Below are 15,755 nucleotides of genomic sequence, written 5' to 3' on the forward strand. Positions count from 1 at the left end.
CTTGACAAATGCATGTATGATATTATGATCAATTTGATTCATTTTTTTTATTTATGTTTATACCTACCTAACAATAATAATTTTTCAAACGTTTACCAAAAACCACAGAAAAATGTTGTCAGTTGTTTTCTTTTCGCACGTTTTGTATTGTATACCAACAAAAACTGAGTTTGTGACAGCCGAATGTCAAATATGGCTTGAACTGTCAAAATGGTTTGGTTCCACACAAACAGATAATACATACGCTGTTTTTGACATTTCATTTGAATCGAATATTGTGAAAAAATAGTTAAACAAATTATTGTAATTTCATCATTTAATTAAAATCTCGGAATCTCTTTTCAGATATTAGAAATTAAAATTAAAAACCGATAAATAAAATTGTAGGGTGTTGTGAAACCAAAGAAAGGAAAGAATGTTTACATTTTTTCCGAACCAACACATTCAATAGACGTGTGAAAAAAGTCCTATGTGTGTCCCATGTATGTTTTTTATTTTCGCGTATGTGTTAAGTGAATCCGTGGTGACTGTTTGACATGTCTTTATTGCGTTTCAGATCATTTCTGTGATATCAACCAAATCGAATAAAATGAATCGGAGAATGTAAAGTTGTTGTTAAAGTTCGCGATTGCGGCCACAATCAATTTAAAATTGACAAATGCATCATCAAAAACCACCGTGAAAAATGCGTGCAGAACATTGATTGAAATCGAAGAATTTTTCATTTTGCGTGTTTTACTTTATTAATATGTGGATTTTCTCTGCAGGCACAGCTCGCACCTAGTCACCCGGAACAAATGAGTTCAACTCAGCTGCCGAAGGAAGCAACGAAGACCGCGATGGAAAGAAGAATGACGTTCAAACAACCATGGACTTTGCGGCCAACATTGAACAAGTCAAAGGGGTAACTAAAATGCTAAAACATGCTATTTCGATGGAATTTTCTGACGATTCTAATCTCATTTCAATTGCCACTTACAGTATGGCTGGTATTGGGGACCGATAGTGAGTGAAGCAGCTGAAAAAATCCTGTCGAATGAACCGGATGGAAGTTTCATTGTACGTGATAGTTCTGATCGTGGTCGTTCGAAAGGATTTGATTCAGACGCTTCCTTTGCCACGACGACTTCTCGAACTTTGCTACTCGAACAGGTCGAAAGTGATAGCTCTCAATCACCAACACCCGGGGTAAGTTCAGTCTGTGTGCCACGTGGAGCTTGAACGAACGTTGTAGCTTAAACAACTTTGAATCAATTGGCTCCCTATAATAGTAGCCAACTATGAAACTTTTTTTACTAAAACGACTCTTTTGCTATTTTCCACCTTGTTTTGCTTGTATTTCTTCTGAGACGTTCAACACATTCCGAAGAACGCCATTCGCATTGAAATCGATTGAATTCACACCAACTGGTGCCAAAATACGGAATGGATTGTAAGTTTTTTCTAAACAGAATGAATTAATAGGAAAAATAGATTTGTAATGATGAACACAGAAAAATCTAAAAAAAATCATTCATTCCCTTTACAGCAATCTCCGGTAAATGACTTGGCCGGTCACACAATTGATGGTCGTATTTTGTTCCCAGCTAATGGTTACATGACAGTGGTATGCGCACATTTTTCAAGAACAAGAACAGCACATTGGCAATCAAGTCGATGTGGCTATATGGATCTCGGACTTGGTTCGACAAAAACAATGACGTACCACCACATTGAACAAGGGTGATTTACCAAGTTTGTCGTGGATTGATCGGAGCCCATTGTCTCGGCAATTCTCAGATCCGGTGTTTTGATGCATTTGGGCATTAGCTCGAATTGAATCATCGGACACTCAGCTGGTGCTTCACACCAGAACAAACCGTTCTGGCCGAATTCTGGAGGGGTCATATCATCTTGGGAAACTGACTTGAAAATGATTATCATGGCTGCTATCATGGGAGATACATAGGTTAATGGTATTTTCCAACATATTCAAAAATGGACGTTTTTCCTATGAAAATAACCATTTTGAAATTCCGTCAAAAATTAGTTTCATTATTATTGATTTAGTATATACTCATTTTGGTTATATTTCCATTTGAAAAATAGGCTTGTGCTCCAGCTGACATCATCGACGCATGCCACAATAGCAATGACAGCGGTTTAATTTCTGGTCCAACCACCAAATTCGTCGGAGAATTTATCAAGGAAGCTTTGCTAAGGCCATCAAATCGTTCGGATTTGACTTCCGAATTGGTGCTAAGACTGGTTATCGGCGCCGGAATGAATGCGGCGTTCAAGTTGTAATCGTTTGGCTTACTAACACATGAAGCTCGGAATATCCATCCAATGGGGAATTGTCGGTGATACTGGATAACCATACCCGAAGGAATGGGTGACTATAACACCGTGAAGACAAGAATGTCTTTGTGTGGAAAAACTTAAGATAAGTTCAGCTTGATTTGTTTTTTTTAAGCTACGATACTTTGTGAAATAATTTTTTCAGTTGTATGGTGAGACGGTGTCATTATTGATTTGGATCACTTCGTGGTGCTTATACCAAAACGAGCCAAGCTGATGCTATTATGAAAATGCAGACGTTTTGTTTCAATAATTTTTTATTTTTGAAATAATTTATATAGTTTAACACATGTAAGTAATTTTGTTTATACTTCATTTTGCATTGAAAAGTCCGAGATCGAAGGATTTTTTTAAATCAAAAATCAAATAGATTGTCCAAAAACCCGGAAGGGTTGGCTAAGTTTCGACCTTTCGTAACGAGTAGGAACATTATTAACGTCATGATGTGCGAACAACAACCCACAGTTCTCCAACCGTTGTAGCACTCACAATAGTGCCCGAGAATTGCACGTTCATCACAGGCTTTGGTAAATTCGTCTCGAATAGTGCGGTCAATCAACACGAACGTACGATGAGTTGTCTGGCTCCGAAATCGGGATTTTATTCTCATCATGAATAATGCTGGATCTTGGTCATCAGGAAACAAATCTGAAAATAATTGGTGGCAAATATCGCCTGGACACATCAATACATCAAAGTAATTGTTGTTTTGTTTAATATGCATTTGAGTGTATGAGACAGCCTGCTTGATTGCATAGCGTCCGAGTGAAATCCAAAATAGTCGTTCTTTCGGCATTATGGGAAGGTCATCAAAGTCTTCGAATATGGTGAACTTCTTCACGTGAGCTTGGAGATTCTCTGAACAAACTTTGCCCACAATATTTTCATGGTCTAGTTTCGCTAACATCCTATCAGCCACTTGAGATGCATTACCATGGTTTGATTCGAATACTGGATGGTATTTATTTATTGAAGCTGAACAAATTTCAACATCATCGCTCAAGTTCACTTGGGCATAAGAGCACCAAATACTGCTGAACATTTTGAAAATCGACTTCAAATGTCCATTGCGAACTTCTACAACGAATCGTAGAGCGGTCACAAGCCGAGAGGTATTCGCATTTTGTGTAGTCAGCTGTCCCTTGCGTTCCGAGCTTTGAACCAGACTACGATTCCTTTATTTTCCAATGTTTTCACAACATCACGAAAATCTCTATCCAAAAGTAAAATATCACCAGGTATCAGGTTGTCTAGCATAACCGTACTTTCGAGTAAATGTTCCAGTATTTTGGCATCGTTCCATACAGCTGCAAATGGTGCTATGCTATAAATAATAGTCCCATCACATGCTGTAATGTTCATAACTTTGATAAAATTGCGCTTTTTCTGTCCACTGAACGTTTTCTTTTGATGCATATAATTTTGACTCTTGTTAATGAAAATATATGTAGCATCACAAACTAACATGACTTTTCGTTCATTTTCAGGGTCCATCAAACGATTGCTCATTGATGTGTTGTGCTCAATCAACTCTTCGCGATCTCGGACGTAGTTTACGTGATGTGGTACAAAATCTTTCTTCAGTATTGGACGGATTTTAGAAATTAATCTTTCAACTGTTACGCTGTATTACTGGAAACGAAGTTCAAAAGTGTTTTTCGCATTCACTATTGTGAAAATTTATTTACAATAAGGAACAATATCGCGTCACGACTTTTCGACGGCAAAACGCTTTAAAGCTTGACTTGAAGACTAAATTCATAATCCGTGACGCGATATTTTTCCTTATTGTAAATAAATTTTCACAATAGTGAATGCGAAAAACACTTTTGAACTTCGTTCCCAGTAATGCAGCGTCCTAGCGTCACTCAAAATGATATCAGTTATTTTGAGTGGTAAATCCACGTACGGAGCGTCACTCCATTTCAACCTCGTCTAGAGGTTTTTCATCTGATATCACTACTTTTGTAAGGCAATTATTCTCGGAAAAAATACACTTTTGCCAGAAATATGTCTATTTTAAGGTCTTATTATCAGGAAATTGCAATTTTCTGGGTAACACATTGGCATTCTAATTTCACAAGTTCTGGAGATTGCACTGTCTAATTTCCACTACCATTGAAAAAGTCCCAATTTCCTCTAATTGCACATTATAAAATGCGGTAAAATATGATTAAATTTCAAAATAACCATAAAAAAAAGTGTTGAAACGATTGTATTTTCTCATTATTTCCTTAAAAAATATTAGTTCCCAACCACCAAAGCTCTGGAAAGTGCATTTTTTATGTATCCCCCGACCAAAACTTCAATTTCATACATTCAGATGCCAAAATGCCGATTTATGACCAAAATGACAACGAAATGGATATTCAAGTGTTCATGGACTCCCATTATTTTCACAAAAAAATAGCAGTTTTCTAAGACTAAAATGTCTTCAGAGGTCTATTTCACGTGTTTTCCGAACAAAAATGTCATTTTCAGTGAAAATAGAGCAAGTTGAAAAATTCACTTCAATCCGACCTATTTTTCGACCATGAAATGCCCTCAGATCGCATTGTAACCACTTTAATCGACTGCTCGTCGAAAATTGAGCGGATATGGCCTTTTTCAGCCAGTAGATGCGTATTTTTGGCAGCAATTTCATCGTAGAATGCGACTCTTCGTACAAATTCCGTTCATTGATGAATTGCCTATGCCCAAAACATCGAAATACGAATTTTTCCGGATATGTGGCATATGCCATTTTATTGGTATGGTTGCCGGCTGCAAACGCTCAGTTTTTGGTAAAACATTGTCGGGCTGATTTTTGAGAAATCGCGTTTGGTGTGAAATTTAAGGGGGTCGATTTTTCATAAAAATCGACTTTTTTCTTTTATATCACATAAACATTAGCATCTGTGTATGGAACTTTTTGAAGGTCTTCTCAAATAATTACGAGCTGATTTTGCCCGATGGGTGTCTGAGTTGATCTAGTGTGCGAAATAAATACTTGAAAAAATCGTATACATGCAGGCTAGCGAAGCCATAGCCAGCTCTCCTGTAATGCAAATGTCAATCTGAGGACGGGTTTCGATGTGGCCCGACACCAGCTACAGCTTGGACATATCGGCACCGGAATCTGGGGACAGACGTTCGGACGGACGCACAAATCAATACTAAAAAAAAACTATGCTCAAACTGCCAATGCCCATAACTTTTTCGTTTTTGGACCCATCGGGGCACTTAGACCGGCGTTGGAAAGGTGGCGAGGAGGAGCTTCTCTTGGACACCTTAGACCACCCCCTGGGTACCCCATTCGTAAGATATGGGTATAGATTTGAAAATTTATCGAAATTTTCCAACCACTATATTTTTGCCTAGACCACACTTTAGACATGGGGGATATGGTGTTTCCGACTATTTGGGCCAAGACCTTTCCAACGGTACCTAACATGCCGGGGCCTAAATGGTGCCCTGAGAAAATAGCATATTTACTGTATATATACTCGTGACGCAAAAACTGGCATTTTTGATATTTGGCTTGAAATGCACAGTCTATGGTGCGTCATTTTTCGGACTATCGTCCTCCGTGATATTTACAAAGTTTTGACAATCTTCTAAAAATGTTGAATCTGAATGTTCAATGTAATCGTTGATGTGGCAAATTCCGGTCAATGTTTCCATGAAATTCGTTGGTGTTCTTCGGTGTAGATTGAAGATGAATTTTAAAATTGTGTTTTGCATTACGGCGAATTTATTCATGTGTACGTTGGCTGCGGTCCACCAAACAGACGAGCCATAAGTCATAATCGGTCTGATTACGGCTTTGTAAATGAGCGTTTCATTGTCGGTGGAGAGTTGCGAATTTGGTATGAGCAATGTGTATAGCGCTTTGAAGCATTTGTTTGCTTTGTCGTTCGCATTCGTGATGTGTTCGCCAAATGTCAATTTCGAATCAAAAGTGACTCCGAGATATTTGACCGACTTTGACAATTCGATGGTATGTTGTCCGTTTCTCAGTGGAATTGTTGGGATTCTTCGACGTTTGTTGTTGAATGGAAAAATGATGCCCTGAGTTTTGTTCACGTTGATTTTGATTTTCCATTTGATGAAATATTCTTGGAGTGACGCAAGCGTTTTATTCAATCTGCTGATAATTGTGTTCGATCTTTTGGCTGATGTGTAAATTGATGTATCGTCCGCATACAGCGCAGTGTTGACTTTGTTGTCCGTCGGCATATCGGCTACGTATAACGAGTAAAGCAACGGCGAGATGCAAGTACCTTGAGCTAACCCAGCTGGAATGTTGATTTTGCTCGAAGCACCTTCATTGATGTGAACAGCAAATTGTCGGTTTCGAATGAATGCGTTGATGAGTCTCAGTAAATAAGTTGGCAATTTCATTTTGATTAATTTGTAGATAAGGCCATCGTGCCAAATTGAATCGAAGGCTTTTTCGATGTCGGGCAAAACAACGCCTGTCGATTTGCCTTGGAATTTGTTGTTCCGAATAAATTGTTTGATGCAAGTTGCTTGATGGGTGGTGGAATGCCCGCGTCGGAAACCGAATTGTTGCTTTGGTAGCAGTTCTTTCTCTTCAACGAAGTTAATCGAGCGGCGATAAATTATTTCTTCGAGTAACTTCCCGATTGAGTTGAGTAAACTAATCGGTCGGTAGCTACGGGGATCACACGGTGGCTTGCCGGACTTTAAAATTGGAATTAATTTGGTAATTTCAAAACTGGCGGGCCAATGACTCGATTTGATGCAATCATTCAGTACATTTGTTAGCCAGACAATAGCTGTTTGCGGTAGATTCTTCAGCAGGATATTCTGGATTGTGTCTGGGCCGGCTGATTTGAACGGTTTGAGTAATTTGATGAGATTGGTGACTTCATCGACATTGATATTAGGTGATTGGCAGTGCAACCACGAGAAACAATTGAACGTTCTCACTGTGTTAGTCACAACGGTATCATTTTCATGGGTGAAATCTGCTGTGATTTTGTGTGACTCTTCGAAAATTTTCGATAGGCAATTTGCTTTATCGGTGTCATCAAATGTCTGAGATCCATTGACTTTGATTTTGTTGATGGTGGAATCGAATTTGCCGCGGGACTGTCTCGACAAATTCCAAAACTTTTTGCTGCCTTTGGTGATACTCTTCAATTTGTTGTCCAAAATTTGTTGCATTCCGATTTGACTGTGATGTTAATTTGCTTTTGGAGTCGATTCAATTCACTCTTCAAATGACTTTTCATCGCAATTATTTCAGATAATCATATAACTGCCAGGGTTGGCATGTAAAAAACTCAAGCATGTAATTTACATTTCGTTTACGTAAATTACATGATGTAAATTACATGAAAATTTCGGAATTCTCTACGTGAATTGTGTAAAAAATGTAAAAAACCAAATTGGATTTTAGATATAATATAAAAAAGTTAGCATTTATTTCAGACTTTCTCGGACATTTTCATTTCTAATGCAAAAGATTAACATAACTGATGAATCAAAAATGAATGAAAATTGTGTATTATGTATCGTTGTCGCAGGTTTGGTTTCATTTCTCGTTCACAATATTCCAATCGTCGATATCGTCGTCTTCATATAATTCATCAATCATCATTCGATCGCAGCGTAGAATAAATGTTGAACAGTTTCTTTGATGTATCAACCGAGAGCCGGTTTCTGATGTCATTATGAACATAACCCCAATGGGAGAAAAGCCGTTCTAGTTTCGCTGTTGATGCAGGGATTTTCAGAAATTTCATCGCAAACGAGCTGTTCAAGAATGTAGTTTTTCACTTCGTTTTGCTGTTCTTGATTCAATTTTTCACCGACTGATAGTCCAAAATCCTACACAAATCTGGACAATCAACAATTAAATTTAACCATTTTTCAATGACATCTGCAGCTGAGATATCGCTTCTTTGACAGTAGTTTGTGGGTTCAGCCACCGGATCGAGCAATCCAAGCAATTATCCAACTGATGGGACAAAATTTGCGTTGAACAAAAGTGCTGAAGCTCTTCCCATCTTTTGCATACTGTATGCATTATCCGTCAAAACCGAAGTAATTGTGGCATCATACCGTTCTTTGGCTATAGCGATCGACTTTTCCATCACTTCAAATAAATTCTCTCCCGTATGAATTCACATGTTACATGCAGGGATCGAAACCAAACCAAACCGAATATTTGGTTTGAGTGTGTGAACAAACCAAACCATTCGGAACATTCTAAAAAATGGTTTGTATGGCACACAGAAATTCGTTTATGTTTACGTGTATTAGTATACGACACTAACACAGTGACAACCCGCTTGAACGTTGCCCATACAAACCATTCTCAGAACGTTCCGCTTGATACGGTTCGCTCCGATGAACAGAGAGCAAAGCAGTGAAACCGTTCCGAAATCGGTTTGTATGAGAAACGTCAAATTGTTTTCGATCCCTGGCTACATGTATATGTTATATAAAAATACCTAGTTTTGTTAATTTAGCAGTTTTTTTATCCAAGAGGTTTTTTACACGTAAAAAACGTAATTTACAGTTTTTTACGTAAATTACATGCGCGACTTAAAAATTGCGTAAATATGCCAACCTAGATAACTGCGCATGGGCTAATGAAAAATAAAATGCATTTTTCTAAAATTTTCAAATTTATTCAGTTCTTTTGTTGAACATCAAATGACAGGGGCAAAAAAGATACGGTATTCAGCTTTTTCAGGCGCCTGAAACCCCTTTTTTCAAGCCATTTTTCTTCTTTGATTACGTCTCGCCTTTGGCTTCCGGATCCAATCAAGCAACGGTGCAATCGGTTGAAAAACAACTGGTTTACCATCCGAATGAAATATGGTCATGCCCACGAGTTTGTTATTCTTTTTCGAAATCATTGGACTTCCAAGCGTAGAGGGAGTTCCCATGCTTCCATCTGAAGTGTAACACATCAAATGATTTGCATCAAATGAAGCGCCCAATGTCGGTTTGCATTTGGCGCCATCCAAATACTTTGTATCATAACGCCTCGTTCTCACTGTTCCATCCAATGTCATATCACCATAAACAGTGACCATTTCGGACGGGTCATTCATTTTGTAATCTTTGTGCACCAAATCGATGCTGCCGACGTTATCGTTGAACTCCAACGGTTCTTTAAGTGTAATCTTGGCAACGTTAAATGCGAATCCCGACAATGTGTATTTCTTATGAATTTCTATCTGGTCTTCAGTGACTTTAAGTTTTATCGCATTTCTTGATAGTTTATTAACAGTTAGGTAGACATATGGGGCGCCGAGCACACCATGCGCACAGGTCAAAATCTCCGTTTTCGACAAAATGATTGCATTAAATTTTAGTTGATCATCTTCGTCAGCATCGGCAAAATTGTAAGCAGTAAGAAATTCTGTAATAGAAAAACATCTCCGAATGAATATTTATGTTTATGAATCATGAAAAATCTCCACTTTTGCCTCTTCTCTATTTAGAAAAAAAAGAGGTTAAAAACGGTTTGATTTAGTTCGAATTTCGAATACTTACTTCCCGTTACCGTTATATCGGCTATAAATTTAGCTTCGTTAGGTGTAAGCGGAGGTGGAATTGGTTTCACGCTCTGAAATTAATGCAAAAAATGATTTTGTTTGCGTTGTTGAAATAAAATTTGAGGCATTGTGGTTAGATACCTTTGGGTCACGAATAAAATCAAGAAATAGAGTAATTGGAAGGAAAGATCCGCGGCCACCTGTTATTTTATAACCCGTAGTTATGCCCACGATTTTGCCATTTGTTTTTGAAACGACTGGTCCACCTGAATCGCCAGGTGCAATCATTTTGCCATCATTCATAGCTTCACCAGTTGTAAAATACAAAGTCTGACTTAGGTCGAATGTGTTGGCTTGTTCGATACCAGATATATAGTTTGCATCGCAACGCCTCAATATCAATGGTCCGATATTGTTCAACACGCCATATCCATAGGCAGTGACCACTTCTGATGGGTCATTCAATTTGTAATCCTTATCCACGAGTTCGATACTACCAACGGTATCGCCGAATTCTAACGGCGTTTTCAGTGTAATTTTGGCAATATCAAATGCACCAAAAATTAAATGACTATAATAAGGGTGATATGCAACGTTCTCTTTTTCGACTTTGATTGTAATTTTCTGGTTTGCATCTGATACATCTTTCGTACCAGCTACCACATAAACATATGGGGCCTCATACACACAATGGGCATTCGTGATAATTTCCGTTTTCGACAGAATAAATGCGGTACACCTACGCGTAATTTTTCTATTGGCATCATTTGGATGGTCTGTGTATTCATGCAAATATTTTGTAAAAAAATCTTTTCATTCTCAGTAGAAGCAATAATATTTGAAGGAAAAATTAACACACACACACAAAATTGCTAGGGGGACACCGCGAATTTTTCATCTACAAAATTCGTTTCTATCATTCAGTTTTAATACCATTTGTATGTTAACTCAAATATTTGACTAAATCTATAATCCACTATGAACGATACTTTTGACTAGTGTTGGCCGTCGAACACTTTCGAACACTTGTTCGACCGTTCGACAACATAAAAAAAAATTGTTTTGTTCGTTCGTTCGTTCGAAAGTTTTGTAAAAACTTATTTTGTTCGTTCGTTCGTTCGAAAAGTTGAAAATTATTTTTTTTGCTCGTTCGTTCGTTCGAAATTTATTTAAAAAAAATGTTGTTCGTTCGTTCGTTCGGAAATTGCTATGTTCGACCGTTGGGATTTTTTAAATTTGAAATACATAGGAAGCAAATATTTCTTTGGCTAAGACTGAAGGTACAACGTTATTACCGGTGTTATTACTCAGTAATACCACTGGTAATAATTAGTATCGATCTTATTACCGATTAATAAGTAATTACCGTTAAGTACTTAATTAAACTTTCTACTTAAGCTTGAGTATGTACTTTAAGTACGTTAAGTACTTTAAGTACGTTAAGTACGTTAAGCACGTTGAGTACGTTAAGTACGTTAAGTACGTTGAGTACGTTAAGTACGTTAAGTACGTTAAGTACGTTAAGTACGTTAAGTACGTTAAGTACGTTAAGTACGTTAAGTACGTTAAGTACGTTAAGTACGTACGTTAAGTACGTTAAGTACATACTCAAGCTTAAGTACAAAGTTTAATTAAGTACTTAACGGTAATTACTTATTAATCGGTAATAAGATCGTTAATAATTATTACCAGTGGTATTACTGAGTAATAACACCGGTAATAACGTTGTACCTTCAGTCTTAGCCAGAGAAATATTTGCTTCCTATGTATTTCAAATGTAAAAAATCTCAACGGTCGAACATAGCAATTTCCGAACGAACGAACGAACAACATTTTTTTAAGATAAATTTCGAACGAACGAACGAGCAAAAAAAATAATTTTCAACTTTTCGAACGAACGAACGAACAAAATAAGTTTTTACAAAACTTTCGAACGAACGAACGAACAAAACAATTTTTTTTATGTTGTCGAACGGTCGAACGAACGTTCGAAGCCAACACTACTTTTGACCACCACAATGTGATGAATTTTTTGACAGTAAGCTGACAACGCACAATTGAAAGTTATCATTACAGTGAATCGTTTCTGGAGAAAGTTCGAAAAATGTCACAGTTGTAAATAATAAATTGTTTGAAAATTTTCTGAAGCGTGGTCAGCCCCTAGCAAAAATGATAGAATATTTGAATTTTTCGGACGAAAATTCACACACAAAAAAATGAAAATGATTCTAAAGCAGACTTACTTGCGGGGGCATGGATTCCAGCTACAAACTTTGCCTGTGACATGTTTTCAATCACTTCGCCCTTAAGAAGAGCTTGCGAGAAAAAGCCATCTGTTCAGTAGAAAAGAAGTTGAAATTTCGAATTGAATATTATAAAAGTCTGAAAAAAACTTTTGGAATCATAAAAAGCTAGTTCGAAAACCAAAAGTGTCTTACGTTTTCCTTGATGTTCCTAGAAAAAGAAATTTCGTTTTAATTTTCATTTCTACAGAAATATCGTATTTTATTGGATAAAAGTGAAAATAATAAAGGAATAGAAAAAAACTTACAGAAAATTCAACGATAAATAGCACCGAAAACAAACCGTGTAGTAGATTCATTTTAATTTGCCAACCAAACAGAGTTTTAACCTGTTGCACAATGATAGTGGAGAACCGTCTTGTACTTCTTTAGAAGATCCTTTGAATTCGTTTGGTCTTCCCCGTGCGGTGCTGCCTATTTTATACCATTCATCTACTAATAGATGACACGTGCCATGCAATCAACAATTGATGAATTGTGGTATTTTTCAGTTATGGAATTTATGAGTTCAGGTCTACTAACACTATGCAGCAAATTTCGAAAACGAAATTCTCCCAAAAAGAGTAGACTCATTTCCAAGGTTTTTTGGTCGACTTAATCCAAAACTGATACGGAAACCGCAATGAACGTATCTTAGAAACTAGACGTGCCAGGACAAACTAACGCCAGATTTGGATCAAGTGGGCCCAAAAAACGTTGTAAATAAGTTCTCTTCTCTGTGGTTGTTTCTTGTTGTTGCATAGTGTAACCATATTCAGACACTAAATGAAGCTCAATAACAAAATTCCTCTGATGGATACGTGTAGCTGATACAATTTGTGGAAATCGATAGAAAAAAATGGAATACGTTCGAAAACATTTTAAATTCAGATGTAACTGGTTCGTAATTTGGTTATTTTCGGCTGTTGCCAATTGTTTCAACACTTACTCATTGTTTTTTGTGTACATTTTTGTTCTCCAGCCTGATGAGGGTCCTAATAAGAGCGAAATGTCGCACAATAAACGAATAATCATTTTCGAAAACGGCTTTAGCCCAACACACCAACTTTTTGTTTGTTCAGATGGAATGAAAAAACAACAGCTATACGTATGCACCAGAGGAATTTAGTGTATGTGATGCTGGAGTGCACAGTGATGATATGAATTTACTTTAGGGGTACTTATTTGTTCAATTCGTGACAGCTCGGAGAAATACTGAATGTAATTTGTTGATGATTGAAGCAAATTATATCAGTGGCGCCACCCAGCGTATTTTCCCGTTCACTGACAATGCCACAACAATGACAGTATGTATCAAATTGTTCACCGATATTTGCTCAGCATTTTTTATCTCACATTGCACACTCAACAAGTGCTTTTGTTCATCAAAAAGTGTGTGTTTGAAATCGCTTAGTGCTTTTCCCATGTTGATACAAACGATCTTTTATAAATAATGTGTTTGAATAATTGAAGAAAAAAATAGTGTGAGTAAAAGTGGGACAGAAAATATTGGATCCTTGAACGAAATAATAATATTTTATAAAATAATTCTATGAAGACAGTTCGATTGAAGTACATGCACTATGTATCGCTATCCACAAATCGTGTCGATAATATCAACATTCAAACCATTGTGGTTAATCATATTACATCATTGGTTACATTCCTAGAGCTCCGCACTTCGTATAAATACGTATTAATTTGGATCATAAATAATCAATCTCTTGTAATTGTTCATTGTGTTCATTGTGTCATTTATTTCGTATATCAAATTCTCTTCCTTTAAGCAGCTCAATTTTGCGGTTCAGTGGATACTCGGATTGACGTGGATAGTTGCTTTGGCATTACTCCAGAAGGAATTTTCTACCTATCGATGACAAAAGGCACTCGCCACAGGCTCACCATTCACAAAAGTACATCGAAATCGTTACTGTAAGTTTTGCCCATTAACTCAAACTGAGTAGACAAGACCAATTGATTATTTGATGCAAAGATTTTTTGGTTGAAATCAATCAATTTAATTAGACAGAATACAAATAAACAAAAATTGAGCAGTTCTTTGTCTGTGGACGAGTCATATGAATTCGTTTCCTCTTGCATTATAGCGTATGTCTCAATCTTTTTTTCCAGTACCTGAATATATTGGTGACGTTCAACTGTTCGACGGAACTACACCGGCGTTATCTACCGGGATTGAGCAAATTTTTGAAAATAGGACAACGCACCCACACACTCTGCGGAACGCCACAGTACGATAATAAAATGAATCAATTCCAAATGTAAGTTTTTTTTTCTTTAAATCCCCCTTTTTATTTAATAGTGACTTATGTAAACCATGCAATTTGATGACAAAAGGCAAATGCAAACCAATGCAAACTGGTTTATTTTGTAGCAATAGTTCGAAAGAACTATTTGATTCATACGATTCATTGGTCATTGAGCAAGCATCGACAGCATCGACACGATAAATTCGATGTGATCAATGAAAATAAGCCGCTGAATGTGTCCGCTTCGTTGCCATTCAGCGAAGAGTCACCGGTGAATGCGGAAATTTTGAAGAAATATGGCATAGCCATGCGGATATACTGATTCAATGAGCGGTTCGGCTGTGTCAAGTTTGGTCAATTTAGATTCGCCAACGTCACCACCACAGGCCACCGGGGTTGCTAATAGTCCCGATGGTTCTGCATCGACGCAACACGAGGCTTTGCCACAATATCGAATGAATCATCGTCATTGAGTGGTCTCTCTTTCTCTCCCTCTCTTTTTTTTGTTTCGTCGACGCCGATATACGATGTAAAATTCATATGCATCGACCCGAGCCGTCCATCTGGTTTGAAGTGTGACGAAATGTTCGTCTTTTACTTAATTTCAGAGCATCGTTTGTATCTATGCAGATTTTACAAATTCAATCAAAGTTTTTGGCTTTTTTGCTTCAGCTCGGTTGCTGTGTTTGTGTTTCGGCTTCAGTTCGATGTCTTCTATTACATGAGTGTGTGTGCTCATTAGGGTGTTCCATTTTTTCGAACCGTATATGAACGTGTGGTTTTTGGGCAGTAAAATGAACGGAAATTTCAACCAGAATTTATTCTTACCGCGGATGACCTTTGTTTTGGAAAATCACCAAAAAATAACTCTAGTGTAACCTATACGCTATGACTTATTTTTTTCCATTATTCTAACCAATATCAAACTGAATACAAACCAATGTAAAACCGAAATTAGATTGATTTTGGTTGAAAATTGAGTTGAAGCAACTCAAAAATCAATCTGTATTCCGTTTAGAATAATGGAGAAAATAGGTCATCGCGTATAGGTTACACTATCTACACTTGGGTTTCAATAATATTTTAAAAAAAGTGAATTTTATTCAAAAAAAAAATCTTTTTCCTACAAATTATAAACGTTTTAAAAATAACGAAAGTTAAGTTGAACGTGGTTAACCAAAAAATAACGAAGAATTATATTCTAAATTTTAATTCTTTATAAAGAGAAACAAGATGTAGAAAAACAGCAAAAAAAAAATCAGCACAGAGCGCACAAACTTAAGTAAAAGTATTGAAAGAAGAAATGGGAAAAAATTGAATTGAACAGATTCAAAAACGATAAAAAA

General features: G+C 36.9%; 1 protein-coding gene across 1 annotated transcript; it reads right to left on the reverse strand.

Annotated features, from left to right (window-relative positions):
- Positions 1-8,147: 8,147 nt before the first annotated feature.
- LOC129572514 (uncharacterized) lies at positions 8,148-12,177 on the reverse strand. The gene is made up of 5 exons (XM_055452478.1): positions 12,104-12,177; positions 10,002-10,636; positions 9,859-9,931; positions 9,161-9,724; positions 8,148-8,188 (listed from the first exon to the last, which is right to left on the reverse strand). The coding sequence occupies exons 1-5, from the start codon at positions 12,144-12,146 to the stop codon at positions 8,148-8,150; spliced, it is 1,356 nt and encodes a 451-aa protein (XP_055308453.1). The 5' UTR covers positions 12,147-12,177.
- Between the last annotated feature and the right edge of the window lie 3,578 nt (positions 12,178-15,755).

The sequence above is a fragment of the Sitodiplosis mosellana genome, unplaced genomic scaffold (assembly GCF_009176505.1).
Source record: "Sitodiplosis mosellana isolate CC-2019 unplaced genomic scaffold, AAFC_SMos_1.0 Smas_scaffold_5145, whole genome shotgun sequence".
NCBI lineage: Eukaryota > Metazoa > Arthropoda > Insecta > Diptera > Cecidomyiidae > Sitodiplosis > Sitodiplosis mosellana.

Bases quoted from the DNA above. Each gene is read 5' to 3' on its own strand.
- LOC129572514 (XM_055452478.1), bottom strand. From the start codon at position 12,146: ATGTCACAGGCAAAGTTTGTAGCTGGAATCCATGCCCCCGCAA. The intron at 10,637-12,103 runs GTAAGTCTGCTT...ATGAATACACAG, and splicing joins TGGAATCCATGCCCCCGCAA to ACCATCCAAATGATGCCAAT. The intron at 9,725-9,858 runs GTAAGTATTCGA...TTTCTATTACAG, and splicing joins CGATATAACGGTAACGGGAA to AATTTCTTACTGCTTACAAT.